Raw genomic sequence first — 15108 nt, 5'->3', positions numbered from 1 at the left:
ATCTTCACTGATACCACTTTAGCTTTGAGACTTAGCAATACTATGACAGTAGCTTCTGAGTTTGTTTCTCTTCTTTTAATCTCTCTCTGATCACCTGGTGGTATTATTCCCAGATTAATTTTCTTAAAACACTGGTTTCATTGTGTCACTGCTCTGATAAAGAAAATTCCATTTTTCTTCTGGTAAAATATACATAATATATATTATTTTAATCATTCATAAATATACGATTTGGTAGCATTAAATACATTCACAATATTACATAACTTTCACCACTATCTATACCCAAAACTTTTTCATCATCTCAACAAAAACCCTGTACCATTAAACAATAACTCCTCCTTCCCCTAACTGCTGGTAATCTCTGTTCTACTTCCAGTGTCTGTAAATTTGTCTCTTGAAGCTAAATTTTGCAAACCATATCTTCTCCCTAATTTTTCAGGCCTCTCCATAATTTGACCACAAATGTATTTAACCTTATTTCTTCATATTTTCTAATACACATTCTCCAATTTAATAAAACCTGTTTTCTTGACCCTCCATTCTCTCAACTACTTTAACTATATCTTTAGTCAATACCACACCGCTTAGCATGTTTAACCATTTAATGTTAGAGCTGGACTGAATTTCATAGATCTGCTAGTCCAATCTCATTTCACAGGCTACCGAACTTGACAGCCTTGTTTGAAGCCACACACGATTGGTGGCAGAAATGAGACTTGAACACAGAATTTAAAGCAATTTAAAACTACTGTGTATTGATTACTTGCAATGTCTCAGACACAATACTGAGCATTTTACATTGTATTCTCATACAAGTCCTGGGGACTCTTTTATCATTATTATGATAATTTTATGTTCTCGAGTTGAAGAAATCCCAATTCAGGGAAGAAATTTGCTTACTCTTTTCTTGTGCTCACCTTCTCTTCAGGTGAACGAACTTTTTCTTTTCCATATCTAGGCAGTAAGTCCCACGAGGGCAGTGACCATGTCTTTTCTAGCCTAATATCATGCTGCATTCACATTGTTTCGTAAATAGGCATATGGATAAACGGACGGGTTTACATGGCATTTGGCAGGATTTGCTCCAACCTAGGCACTATATTTTAAACACAAAGGATCTGATTAGTGACAACAATAACACAAATCCCTACAATTGATTCAAAAGTGTCCCGGTATCACAGTGCTGGCATGGGACTGACACTCAGTAAACTGCAGCTGTGGGTCTATCGCATTACAATTTACAAAGCTGCACCTTCAAAGCCAGATTTAGGCTCTGTCCTTAAACTCCGCGGAGGGGTCTAGAACTGTGGAGATCCGAGCAGGACGGAGCTGCTTGGGTTGGTGGTCACTCTTGCTTCTGGCGCAGGGCCCGTTTTGCTTTGCATAGGTCTGACATTTCGACTAGGCTGTCTCTGGGTACGCGAGACGTGACTTCTCCAACAGGGCTGCGGAGATGCGACCACGGGTTCACCCCCACCCTTCTATCGGTTATTTGGCGCACGACTCTGGAGCCGCTCTGCCCCGCACAAAGATGGAGCCGAGTCCCGGCTGGGCCAGTGGAGAGTGGCGGTGCTCCCGGTTGCCTAGGTAACAGCCAATAGGCAGCGGGAATTGTGCCGGGTGCGGCTGCCCGGTGACGGGGTCACATGGAGTCGGCACCGGCGGAGGTGGTGGGAGGGGAGGCAGGCGGCGGGGACGCGCCGGGCAGAGCGGAGGTCCGGGCCACCGGAGTCCTGCGTCGGGGCGTGACGGCCATCCCGGAAGGCGGAGCCCAGGTTGGCCGGCAGTGAGGATGGGAGGGTCCGCAGAGTGGTCAGCGAGGAAGGGGCTGAGGAGCCTTGCCGGAGATGACAGGGCCTGGGGAGCACGGCTCCACCCCGACCCGCGGACCGGAGGGCGGCTGTCGGTGGGGTCTGAAGCCGGGCCCCCAGTCTCCAGAGCTGGGGCGGAGGCACTCGGGTTAGCAAGCGGGGTGGGAGGGGACCGGGCCAGGTGCGGATGGCAGACCGGTGTGAGCGGAAGACCCGTCCCGGGCCGGAGAGCAGACCTGGGGCAGAGGGAAGGAGTGGGGCAGGCATGCTGGAACGCGGAGGGAGAAAGAATGGGGAGGTCGGCCAGGAAATGTTGCCTTGTTGCGGTCTAGGGCTTTGTTTGCTCTGGGCCCGCCTCTCACATTCCGGTGGAGGCTTGGGGAATGGGATGCCTCCATTCGTTTCTGGTGGCCTCCCTGCAGTCTAGCATCTCCAAACTAACTGGTATCATCTGATACCAGCTCGCAGCATCTGAGTAACGAGGCTGTACTAGTACGTGGCCCAGGCATTTTCCTTCCCCATGAAATAGAATAGTATCCTGGCAGTCCCCATCACCCCAAGTCGTCTTTTTTTTCTTCTTCTTTCTGGTGTCAGGATGTTCTCCCCAATTTCCTCAACCTAACTGACCCCCGGTCTTCCCAAGTAAGATCTTTAGTAGTGATGTATTTGTTTACTTTTCAAGTCGAAGGAAGACTTACAGTAAAAAGACTTACAGACATAATAAAAACAGTTATTTCAGCCATTTAAAACACTTTAAAAAGAGAGTTTGAGTTTTTGTTCTAGGTTTCTTACAAACCTAATGTTTGTTCACTGCTTTCTTCATAACCGAAAGAACTTTACTAAGATGTCATACCCTGGGGGGAGGGGCTCTTAAGAGGGACATGTGAAGGTATATGTGGGTAAAGGTGGCTGCCTTCAAACTGTATTCTTTTTTTTTTTTTTTTTAGATAATTATTTTTTATTGAAGGGTAGTTGACACACAGTATTACATTACATTAGTTTCAGGTGTACAACATAGTGATTCAACATTTATATACATGACAATTCTAAGTACCAGCTATCACCATACCAAGCTGTTACAATATCTTGACTATATTCCTTATGCTATACATTACATCCTGGTTACTTATTTATTTTACCATTGGAAGTGTGTACTTTTTTTTTTTTTTTTTTTTTGTGAGGGCCTCTCCCATATTTATTGATCAAATGGTTGTTAACAACAATAAAATTCTGTATAGGGGAGTCAATGCTCAACGCACAATCATTAATCCACCCCAAGCCTAATTTTCATCAGTCTCCAATCTTCTGAGGCATAACAAACAAGTTCTTACATGGAGAACAAATTCTTACATAGTGAATAAGTTACATAGTGAACAGTACAAGGGCAGTCATAACAGAAACTTTCGGTTTTGCTCATGCATTATGAACTATAAACAGTCAGTTCAAATATGAATACTCATTTGATTTTTATACTTGATTTATATGTGGATACCACATTTCTCTATTATTATTATTTTTAATAAAATGCTGAAGTGGTAGATAGATACAAGATAAAGGTAGAAAACATAGTTTAGTGTTGTAAGGGAGCAAATGTAGATGATCAGGTGTGTGCCTGTAGACTATGTGTTAATCCAAGCTAGACAAGGGCAATAAAACATCCACGTATGCAGAAGATTTCTCTCAGAACAGGGGGGGTGAGGTTCTAAGCCTCACCTCTGTTGATCCCCAATTTCTCACCTGATGACCCCCCTGCAACTGTGCCTGTCTTAGGTTGTTCCTCCCTTGAGGAATCTTACCCGTCTCTGGCTAACCAGTCATCTTCCAGGGCCATACAGGGAAATGTAAAGTTGGTAAGTGAGAGAGAAGCCTTATTGTTTGAGATGGTTAGCTTTTTATTTCTTTGCATATTTATGCCCTGTAGCTTCTATGCCCAGCATTTGTCTTGAGCAAACTGTATTCTTAAACTGAAAATCTTTTCCCCTTTAAATTAGTTTTTTTTTTAATCCTCTGAATTTGGGTACAGGTTTCTGTGAATGCATGAATATTTTTTAACAAGTTTGAGTTCTAAAATAAAAAAAAAGACAAACAGAATGGAAACAAAAGTTACCATTCCTGGAAATGTCTGGGTCAGGAGAAAATGAAAATAGCAGGGATATAGTCTATTGTGCAGACTAATAGTGTATTAGTTTATAGGGACAAAACAGTCATTCTCTTTTAGATAATGTCTGCATTGATCCATTGCAACCCATCTATCAAGAGAGGAGAAAGGGTGGGTAAATCTCTTTCAAAGCATGAATCTTGGTTTTGTGACTAGAATCCATATGTATAGCTAAAGCCTAAACTCCTAGGTCATCTGTTCTCTTGAAAAAGCTTTTTGAATAACCAATACAAACACTGATTTGCATCCTTATTAAAATATTGGGTTTTCAGTCTTCATCAGCACTGGCTGTCCTGTAGCACTGGCTAATTACAGAAGTCATAAATGAAAATCCTGACACAGTTCCAGGCAATGATAATCTCAGTTATTTGAACATAGACTCTACATGTGTTCCCTTTAATTTGCACTTCTGATTGTGTTCTTGGGAATGGACATCATTTTGACAACTGTTGAAGGGAGTTTGCTATATCTCCCTAGATCAAAAAGGGATGGAAATTTGTAGTATGTACTTTTGAAAACAAATTGGAAGAGGATGGTTGGCAGGGTAGGTGGAGAGATGACGTTTTGGTTACTATTGTTGTGTAACAAATTACCCCAAACCTAGCTACTTAGAACAACCATATGATGCTCACAGATTCTGTGAGTCAGGAATTTGGACAGGGATGACCTCTGTCTGCTCCATGATACCTCTGATGGGATCTGGATGCTGGGGGCAGGAATCTGAAGGCTCCTTTGCTCACATGTAGTGCCTAGGCTAGGATGATTCAAAGATGAGGACTGCCAACTGGAGCATCAACATATTTGGCTGGCTGTGTGGCTTGGCTTCCTCACAGCATCGTAGCTTCAGGGTAGTCAGACTTATAATGTAGTGGCTCAGGTCTCCAAGCACAAGCATACCATAAAACATACCATCACGTTTTATGATTTAACCTCAGAACACACTATTGCTTCCATCATGTTCTATTGGTTGAAGCAATCAAAAGCCTTCCCAGATTCAAAGGAGAGAGTTGGACTTGACCTTTTGATGAGGAAGTGGACATAGAAGAACATGTGAGACAGGAGATATGGTTGCAGATGTCTTTGAAAAATACAGTCTGTCACATTTGGTAATAAGATAATCTTTCAAACTGCCTTGGCTTCTTTGAAATATTTAGAGAATATTCCCCAAGAGCTAAGAACATACCTAAAGAGTACCTAGATTTACAGTTTGGGGGGCTGGCTAGTACTTTGTCCAAAGATAGTCCTCAGCCTGGAGAAACACTGTATTCAGGGACCTCCTACCGGCCTCTCTGAAACAAGGTGGGATGCCACTATGTGGAAGTTTCATGTAGCCTTGAGAAAAAGTCAGCAAGTACAAGAGGCTGCTGTGCCCTTAAATTGACTCTTCAAATTGTACTGCAATAACTCCTTCCAAAGTTTTGAATGAAGACAAATTAACTGCTGCGAAACATTTAAAGAAAATGCCCTCATCTTCTTCCTGTGTAAATAATTAATTTGTTTTTATGTTTTGGAATGTTGTTTAGTTACAAGATTTATTAGAAGATACAGCCCTTCAGCTTCTGGCTTCTTTGAAAGAATGAAATGCTCTGGATGTGCATAAGCTGACATTTTAGTACTTCGACTTCATTAGTTTGGAGAGGAGCTGAAGATGACCTCTAGTTATCAAAATGCCTATCTGAACTGGAGTTTTCATCTGCAGTTTTGGTGGAAAACTGTTTCTCTTCCTCTCATTAATGTTGTATCTGCAAGGGAGTCATGTTGACCTTCACCTCAGGAACACTCTGACACTGGGCTGACAAGAGGAGGCTTGTGATCCTGAATTGGATGCTGACCTAGTAGAACAGAACTGGCACACCAAGTGCCTGCATCAGTGATCTCTCTGAGAAAATAGCCCCGAGTGGTTCTGAGGGGCTTTAAGACAAGAAGAAACTGATCCATATGTCAGGATATCTTCTAAGTTAGAGACCCTGGACATAGGGTCTGTGTAACTGGAAAAGAGAAAATCCCTGGTGGACCTATGGGAATGACTCTCGGACATCACTGGAAGAGCTTCCACCAAGCTGGCCTGCAGTATGGGGTAGAAGTGAATGTTTCTCCATGTTTGAGTGAGAGCACAGGGACTATCAGAACTCATCTGCCCTCGTAGCTGGGATGAAACCAGAGCTTTGAGACACGGCCAGGGCCTAGAAGATGTGAGTGCTGCTCTGTTCAGGCCAGGCTGTTTTCACATCAGACCATTGCTGGGCTCGCACCATCTGTATCAAAAATCATTATGACTCAGGCCAAAATTAATATATCCCAGAGCGTGTTGATAAAGAACAGATGAATGACAACTGTAGTTTGCTTTTCCTCTTAGAAGTTACCCTCATTAGTAAAAGTTGCTGATTTTTTTTTTCAAACTGTTACTTGAATGATGTGGGGTAGCATTTTAATACTGAGATTTACATTACAGTAAGTGGATGTGTGAGTTTAGGTGTCTCTTTTTGAAGGAGGAAAAGAATATTTAATGGACAGGGCCAGGCAGTGTTCTAGGTAGTTTCATATATGTTATTTAATTTAATCCACATACCAATTCTATGAAGTAGGTATATAATCTCCATTTTAAAGAGGACGAGCCTGAGGTTTAGAGATGCTTAAGTAATTTACTCAAGGTCACAAAATGAACCAGGATCTGACCCCAGGTCTTTGTGCTCCCCGGGTCCACAGCACCACTATATTACACTGGGAGACAAGACAGGATAGGATAGGATAGTGTTTCGGAGAATGGGCCCCAGAGGCCAACTACCAGGGTTCTCTTTCTAACTTGTACGTGTTAGCTGGGTGACCTTAAGTTAATTTACTTAACCCTCGGTGCACCTCAGTTTTGTCATCTGAAAAGTGACAATAATAATACACACCTCATAAGGTTGTGAGAGATGAGATTGGATAATATATTTAAAAGACACTTAGGGTACACAATGAGTAGTCAATAAATGTTAGTTGCTAATCATCTTACTATGCTGATGGACAGTGACTGTAATGGGGTATGTGGTGGGGACTTGAGAATGGGGAGAATCTAGTAACCACAATGTTGCTCATCTAATTGTATATTAATGATACCAAAAAAAAAATGTTAGTAGCTATTATAAAGGTATTTCAAATAGCTTCTCTGGGATTAGTTCAGCTGATTATAGAGGGTTGTGTTAGCTGACCTAGAATATAAATAACACAGACCTGTCTACCACCACAATTGGGGAAAACAAACTTAATGTAGGTTTATTTCAGCTGAACTTTTAAAGCATCATTTTTGTATAAAATATGCCAGGTCCCTTTTTAACTTTTGAACCCACATCTTGATTTTCTGTAATGGAGACATCAGTACAACCCATAACATTGTGTGTGATTTGGGCTTCTCTGGGACTTGAAGTAAAAGGAAGCTAGCCATTGGCACCAGGTCCACAGAGATTTAAAAATCCACTACTCTTTTGTCCTCCAGGTCTGGCCCCAGCTCTCTGAAGAAGAGGTGCACTGGGCCTGTTGGAACTCAGTCACATCTGAGGGTCGGACTCTAGGTAAATTATTAGTAACAGGGGACCTTTCAATGGTGATTTATAGGTCAGAGAACTTTTCACACACAGTATATCCATTTATTGGAGTAGTAGTCCACAAACTTTCAAGTGTGTAAGAACCAATAGGCTTGCTAAAACTACAGACTCAAGCTCTAACTGTACAGAATTTGATTCAGTAGGTCTGGGTAACACTATATTGCTTAGATCTGGAAAAGAGAAGGGAATGAGTAAAAAGGCCTAGGGAATTAAAAAAACTAGGGATTGCATTTTTAAATATGCCATATGATTCTATTTGCCATATGATTCTATTTGTCTCTGTTTATATTTAATGATATTTTGAGTATCTTAACTGCCTTCTTATAGGAAATGCTTGAATAGAAGCATTCTTTTACTACTCATGTGAAGCCACACCTAGCCAATCTCCAAATGGTACTGGGTTGTTGGTTTTTTCCTGTGATGTATCTGTTATAGTCATTCCTTCTGATCCCATTACAATTCAGCTCTACCCTCTTATTCCCCCAGTTCAGGCCTTATGAGCTCATACTTGGCCTTGGTTAGATTTTGCTGAGCTAGTAACACCACACCCCAAAATGTCATGACTTAAAACAATAGCCATTGATTTAGTCCTTGATTCTGAAGGTCTCTGATTTGTGGCTGGGCTCAGAAGGGCAGCTTTTCTGGTCTTGCCTGAGCTCACCCATACATCTGTGGTTAGCTGGGACAGCTGCTCCAAGTGGCCTCTCATCACCTGGCAGCGTAGCCTGGGCTCACTCACAGTGGGGCAGGACAGGGCCAAGTGCAGCAGGAGCGCAACCCCAGTGTAGACGCTTTTTTAGACCTCTGCTACATAACCTTTTTCTAACGTTCCATTAGCCAAAGCAAGTCATAGAACTCACCCAGACCCAGTGGATGGAGGAATCAACTTACTGCCTGCCTCTTAATGCAAGATCTACCATGTCACATTGAAAGAGCATGAACAGAGGGAGAAAACTCTGTGCTCATTTTCACAGTCTACTGAATTATCCTGTCTCTTCCTTGCAAGATTTTCTGGCTGCAGGCTTTTGCTGTTCCAACCAATCCTGCTTCCTGCTGTCACATTCATTTTCCTTAAACACTTTTCATTTACATCCCTGTTCAAAAACACCCAGAGTCTTCCTCTTTTCCCCACCTTGCCAGCTATAAACTCTTCTGCCTAGCGTCAGAGGTCTCCTTAAACTAGCCTGACTCTAAAAGCAGAGCACATAATACAGGGAAAAAACAACCAGCAGCAATCAAGAGAGGCCTGGGCACTAGGTCCCGCTTGGTCACACTAGCTTTTAACTTCTCTGGGCTTCCTATTCTCCATCTATAAAATGAGGGAGTTTGGATTAAATCTGAGAGGTATTTTTTGGATTCAAGATTCAGGCTGAGTGTACCTACACCAATTTATTTCCATTTACTCCCTAAATAAACTTTCGACCCTATTAAGACCTAGTTTCTTATTTTCCTACTGGACATCCATGCTTGGGTTGCTCTTTGTGCTTTCATTCCCTGCGTTTTCTCAATCCAGAATTGCCCTTTGCTTTCTGTACTGTTTGCTTTAAATTCTGCCCGTCCCTTGTCTTTGTTAATCTCTGCCATTCAACTTGACACTTTATTATCTCTTACATTATTCAATATCTCAGTTGGTAGTCTTATTGACCAGCTTATAAACTCATTGAAACTGTATGTTAATACATCAACTCAGCACATCATAGGTGTCAAGCAAATATATGTAGATTAATCCTAAATTTCCATCCTAGAAATTTAGAAATTTGGAACTTGTTGATAACTTTTAAAACAAGGAGGATAAAACTGCTGGAGCAGAGATGGTGATGGTGGTGTGGGTGTTTTGAGGGTGAGTATTTTTGTTACATGGATCCAAACTGGTAGATACAGGGCTGATAGCCTGTAGAATGTATCTGTCAAATTGCTTTGCAGGCCTTTCCTCCAGCCATCTTATGACACTGGTTCTCCTCCTCTGCTTGTTTCCTGCAGCTTTTATCCTGTTCTTCTGTAACCTGTCACCATGACCCTGACAAAAGGTTCTTTCACCTACTCCAGTGGGGAGGAATACCGTGGCGAGTGGAAGGAGGGTGAGAGCACTCCCAGGGGGTATCCAGTAGACAACACTTCATTTGGCTGAAGGACAAATACATCAGGATACACAAGCCAACTTTAGAAGTCTTGATTTCTAGTCCAGGATTTAATATGAGTTAATATGCCTTTCCTTTATTCAATTTTCAGATTAAGTAAGGAATTAGAAAGTGCTATTGTTAATCCAGAGTCCAAAAGTGAGTTATATTTTTCTTCTTCTAAATTTAAAATGTTTCAACATCCTTTTATCCTTTAGTGGTATTAATTATTTGAGAATTGGCGTTATAAATGCTAGTGTACCCAGCAGAGTACAATGAATTATTTTAAGTGCCTGTAAATTAGGAAGTACAGAATTCATTGCAATGACTTGGTTTCAATGAATCTTAAGAAATTAAAGAAGATGTGGAAATTAGGGCAGACACTCAAGGGCAAATGACATTCATTGCCTTTAATTTCCTGTGACAGCTCATTACATTCGTAGGTATCTATTCATAGGAATGGTAAAATTCTGTATAGTCTGAGAAACATAGTTTGGCCACTTAAAAACCTCGTGGCTTCAGTCCTTGTAGGACCAGGAACAGCCCGGAGGAGACTTGACTTTCTACAGTTACATGTGCCAGTGAAAAGCAGTTCATGCTGTTTCCAGACATGTGCCTCCTTCTTTTCATGGTAGATCCCTGCAGCTGATGATTTCTTGAGAGGAGAAATTGTGCAGAGGGGATGTGACCTTGTCTCCATACATCCCTAGCCTTTTCTCCTCCTTCCCAAACACCTGCTGTCCCCTTTAATGTGGCCTTTTAGAGGAGAGGCTTCCTGAGGCTCTGCTGGGCAGTCTTTAACCACCAGAAGAACCCCCTTGTACTGTCTTTGAAGAACAGTATTGCTCTGCCAGCATCTTGCTGTTTTCTGGTCAGTTCTGGTAAGCACAGTCCAATTGATGTAATAAAGCTCAAATCCATGTCACCGGCCAAGCGATTAGGTTTGCCCAGTAGCTTCGTTGGGCTTGGGGGTACTTTTATTTTTCCTCAGAGAGACAGCAAGGTAAGTGTTGAGGGCTCTCGAGTCAGGCTGCCTTCTGTGTTCGCGTTCTTGCTCTACCACTTAGTAGTTCTGTGATCTTGAGTAAGTTATTTAGCTTCTAGCCTTGGTTTCCTCATCTGTTAAATGGGAATAATAATAATATTGTTCCTACCTCATAAGGTTCTTGGGAAGATTAAATAAGGTGATAAATAAAAGTGCCTAGTAGAATGCCGGGCACATAATAAAGGTACTAGGAATGTTAGCTAGTGTTATTTTTAAGTGCTCTTATCTTTCATACTTAGAGAGACTCCCTCCAAATCTGATGATTGTACTTAAGATGGGAAGGGGCCAGGAGCTAGGTTTTCCTGTACCTGACTCTGGGAAATAGTCCTCTGTTCTGCTGATGTCGCCGCTGCTCTTCTTTCCTTTGTGGGTGAGGTGACAGAAAGCAGGGGGTGTTAGACTCTGAGTCCGCCCCACCCAGACCTGACACCTGTCCTTCTCTTTGCTCAGGCCGCAGACATGGTTTTGGTCAACTGATGTTTGCAGACGGTGGCACCTACCTGGGTCATTTTGAGAATGGGCTCTTTAATGGCTTCGGGGTACTGACCTTCTCGGATGGGTCAAGGTGGGTACTGGATCTTTCCTGTCTCAGCCTTAAACTAACAAGTCTTTGATCTAAAAATGAGGGTAATAAATATCTGGTCACACCTGAACTTGTCCCAGTCCCTCTGAAAACAGGCAAGGAATAAGCCATGTTTTTACTGCTTACTTTATAAATAGATCTAAAATTTGAAATGGCAAGGTGCTGAGTGGCCTTCCACCACACTGCCATTCTCTTACATTACCTCCTTGAGATTAGGGCCTCATATCATACATGCTCACTGGTCCTTCTCTGCTGGATGGGAGTAGGGTGGGTGGCTGGATGGAGCTCTGAGGCAAATGGAATCAGCTTTGCTCTTTGGCACTAATAGATGACACATCTTAACTGCTTTACTCAGTCAGCCTCAGCAGCTCACTAACCCCCTGAAGGCTAACATCTTGTGTTTCTGCAGGTATGAGGGGGAGTTTGCCCAGGGAAAATTTAATGGTGTTGGAGTCTTCATTCGACATGACAACATGACCTTTGAGGGGGAATTTAAAAATGGCAGAGTAGATGGTTTTGGTAAGTTGAAGCCCAGCAGGATGGGTGACTTAGGCCAGCATTATATGAATGGAAGTACACCTCTTCAGCTTCAGTCCTTCTAAGGCTGTCCCCCCATCCTCAGGGATCATGCCCCAATGCCTACTCAGTGAATTTACCAACAGACTACTCTGGAATAGAGCTTGGAGTTTTTCTCTTCCTTGGCCTCTGCATATCAGGCTAATCTCTTGAGTCCTTGATGCGACTGTCACTCCCATATTTTCTCTGTCCCCCTCAAAGGCCTGCTGACTTTCCCTGACGGTTCTCATGGAATACCCCGCAATGAAGGTCTGTTTGAGAACAACAAGCTGCTGCGGCGTGAGAAGTGTTCCGTGGTCGTTCAGCGGGCTCAGAGCGCCTCCAAGTCAGCCAGAAATCTCACTGCGTGACGGGGCTTTTTGCGCCAGCTGACAAGTACTGGGTGAAGCAAATATCCCATTATTCTCTTGAGGTAAACAAACGAACCAGATGTGAGAGGCGCTGAGAATGACTGTGGAGCAGAAGCCTGGAGATGTGCCCCATCAGCTGCCAGTCAGGGATTCGATCGCAGGGAGGTGCTGAGGATTCCGGCCCTGGGCCGGGAGCAGTTGTTGCTGTTCAGTCTTTCCCCTTCCTGTGTGTTGGTACTCTGTTGCTGATGCCTCGGGTACCTGCTGCAGACCCGCTGCTGCCTTCTACTTCATTTTCTGCCAAGGGATGCAGAGTGTCGTCATTCGGCCTGTATTTGGGGCAGGTGATCCTTGCTCCTAATTAGGGCCAGGGCTTTGTGCTACCCTAGAGAAACAAGGAAAAAGGGGTGGTGTAGACAGTACAGCAGTCGTGTGAATGTCAAGGCCAGAGCTTTCCTGTACATTATCTCCTCATTCGCTGCTGGTTGGCGTCATGGCTCCAGGTCATCCACTTTGTCCAGTCAGACTTGTGTTTGTGTCTGTGTATTCCCCCTGTGAAGGATTCAACAAGAGTGCTATTTCCCTCTCCTTTGACTTTATAAGCTGCCTTCCTTACCTGAGTTCCAGCAGCCACTTTGTGCCCCATTTGTGCCTCTTTCCTTACTTAGACATGGGACAGGATTCCTTTTTGTGATAGTCAAGAAAGAAACAGATGTAAACAGTCATATTCTAAGTTACATTTATTACTTACTCCAGGGCAAAGGGCAGACATCTCTGGGCCACTTCAGGCCCTACCACAGAGTAATTCAGTCTTTAGGGATGGCTTGGGCTGACATGGCTCCTTCTCAGTGGACCAGTAGGTCAGGCCACCTCAACCCCTTGAGATTTGGGTAGAATTGAACCTATCGTAGGACTGCAGTGAACTGAAAGAGCATTTGGCTCCTTGCATGTGGCTCACCATAATCTTCTACCGTGAGCTTGGCCATCAGCCCTGGGGATCAGATCTTGACTTATAACATCACAGATGCATCCAGTTACCCTGTGACCCAGCACATCCCATCCCACCCCCAGCCTCTTGCCTCACACTGAATGTCTCCTTAACAGCAGACTGTGGTGGAAATTATAGCCGTGTGCCTCTATTTATTCTCTGAATTGTACTGTAGAAACAAGTGTTGATGAGGAATAAACAAATCACCAGAACTGCTTATCCTGAGTTTTCTTGATTTCCTTGCTCCATGTTCTCATGAATGTTAACCCGTTTGCTCTTTCTAAAAGCTAGTCACAGATGGGGCTTGGAACTGACACTGCACACCTTACTTCATAATATCTAATATTTGCAAGATAGGAGCTTTTTTTGCAACCAGAGAGCCTCAGGTTGCCCAGACTAGGAAGCAGCAGAGCTGGGTGGGATCTATACCCCAGTCTTTCTGATTCCCAAGCACTTCACACTGTGTTCTCTCACCCTGAGCACTCCCAAGTCCTGAGACCAGCTAGTGTCACACCTGTAGGGTTATCTCGGGCAAGTCATCTCCTGCCTGGGTTTCCCTTTCTCTGCAACAAGTCGAGTAATACTTCCCCGACTGAGCGAACACCTGACACTCACCTGCCCTCCTACCCCCTTCACATGCAGGATCTAATAAAGCTCTGAGAAGAGAGTACTATTATTATCCTCATATTAACAGATGAACTCAGGCAGTTCAGTAGCTTCCCAAGGTCCCACAGACACTAAGGGGCAGAGCTAAGACATGACGCAGCCCTATTTAAACCCAGAGGTTGAGCACTTCACCAGTACACTAGCCTCCAAAGCCCAAACTTTTTGTACCATCCCTAAACCTGATTCTCCTCTGAGCTCACATCCTCCAGAAGGTACCTGTGAGAAGAGCCCAGGTGCTAAGCCCCAAGCTTCAGGGCCATTCAGATGCCCAGTTTCAGCTGAAGATTGAGACCTTTTGTATTCTCTCCTAATCATGGACCTGTTTACCTTTCTTTTTAGTCAGAGTAATGAAAAAATATATCTCAGGCTTTCTGCTACTAGTCAGACATCACTGAAAAAGGTTAAAAATTTTTGAGAAATCAGCCTTTTTGATTAATGTACAAAGCATTTCCAAATATCCCAGTTGGACCTTTTGCCTCTCCCACTCAACACTTCAATAAACCTTGTCCTAGGCCGCCATTAATCTGATACCTATGTTTGCTCAGTGTTAGGGACTCTCTCAGAGCCGGGAGAATACAGATCTTGAGAGCTAAATTGCCTCTAAGGAGGTTCTTTGACATTTGGGCAGGAAGTCTAAGGGATCTGCATAGCAGTGGAGTGTCTGTACATAGCCACACTAGTTTAACTTATTAAATTTTATTGCAGTAACAAAGTAGTTATTTTTAACAATAAAAGCAGAGGGTCTATAGGAAAGAGGATGATCCTGTCTCGGGCCAAGCTGCCTTCCCTAATGTTTCAGACCTGGATTGGCTAGAATAGTCTCCCAGAATGTAACATTCATCCACCAGGTGTCGTTATTTACCCGTTCTTGAAGCCACTGGATGTCTCCTTGCACTCTTGTTTCAGGTCAAGGCTAGAGACAAGAATATGAGATGAATCAAAATGGATTTAGGGAAGGGTACTGTGGCTGGAATGCAGCTTGGGGACCTTCCAAAGACCAGTGACACTTCTGATCAGGTTTCCTAACCTACCACTTTCCTAGAAAGGAGTGGGGTTCTTAGGAATAGCCCTGGCTTCCCACTGCACTGTGCTAGACTTGAGTGTGTATCCCCAAGTCTGTGTAGTCTTCCCTTCAGTAAGATACACTGCCTTACTGTGCCCAGCTGCCCTTCTCTTCCCCACTGGCTTCTGGTTTCCAGGTCTTGGGGCCTGGGAAAGCACAGTAGA

At 43.4% G+C, this 15108-nt stretch overlaps 2 protein-coding genes across 13 annotated transcripts in view; one reads left to right on the top strand and one right to left on the bottom strand.

The window, feature by feature from the left end:
* The first annotated feature begins 1322 nt into the window (after positions 1 to 1322).
* MORN4 (MORN repeat containing 4) lies at positions 1323 to 13432 on the top strand. Of its 8 annotated transcripts, none has more exons than XM_036886435.2 (7): positions 1633 to 1778; positions 5496 to 6077; positions 7448 to 7523; positions 9537 to 9634; positions 11169 to 11283; positions 11711 to 11820; positions 12079 to 13432. In XM_036886435.2, exons 4-7 carry the CDS (start codon positions 9568 to 9570, stop codon positions 12225 to 12227), a joined length of 441 nt encoding a protein of 146 aa, XP_036742330.1. In that variant the 5' UTR covers positions 1633 to 1778; positions 5496 to 6077; positions 7448 to 7523; positions 9537 to 9567; the 3' UTR covers positions 12228 to 13432. The 8 variants fall into 8 exon arrangements, with proteins under 8 accessions (XP_036742335.1, XP_036742331.1, XP_036742330.1 ...); XM_036886434.2 differs by having other exon boundaries at positions 5496 to 6164; XM_036886436.2 differs by lacking the exons at positions 1633 to 1778; positions 5496 to 6077 and adding an exon at positions 1326 to 1590.
* HOGA1 (4-hydroxy-2-oxoglutarate aldolase 1) overlaps positions 12495 to 15108 on the bottom strand; it is a 23896-nt gene continuing 21282 nt past the window's right edge. For 3 of the 5 annotated variants that reach the window (XM_057506184.1, XM_057506185.1, XM_036886429.2), the window contains one exon: positions 14562 to 14794. Coding sequence is in view for 2 of the 5 variants with exons in the window: in XM_057506185.1 (XP_057362168.1) it covers positions 14789 to 14794 (6 nt within the window). In the remaining 3 variants the exon portion in view is untranslated. Of the gene's footprint in view, positions 12613 to 14561; positions 14795 to 15108 lie in introns of those variants that run through there. The other 2 variants (XR_008998977.1, XM_057506186.1) reach the window with 1 other exon arrangement.

The sequence above is a fragment of the Manis pentadactyla genome, chromosome 8 (assembly GCF_030020395.1).
Source record: "Manis pentadactyla isolate mManPen7 chromosome 8, mManPen7.hap1, whole genome shotgun sequence".
Lineage (NCBI taxonomy): Eukaryota > Metazoa > Chordata > Mammalia > Pholidota > Manidae > Manis > Manis pentadactyla.
This window is presented reverse-complemented; position numbering and strand designations above follow the sequence as displayed.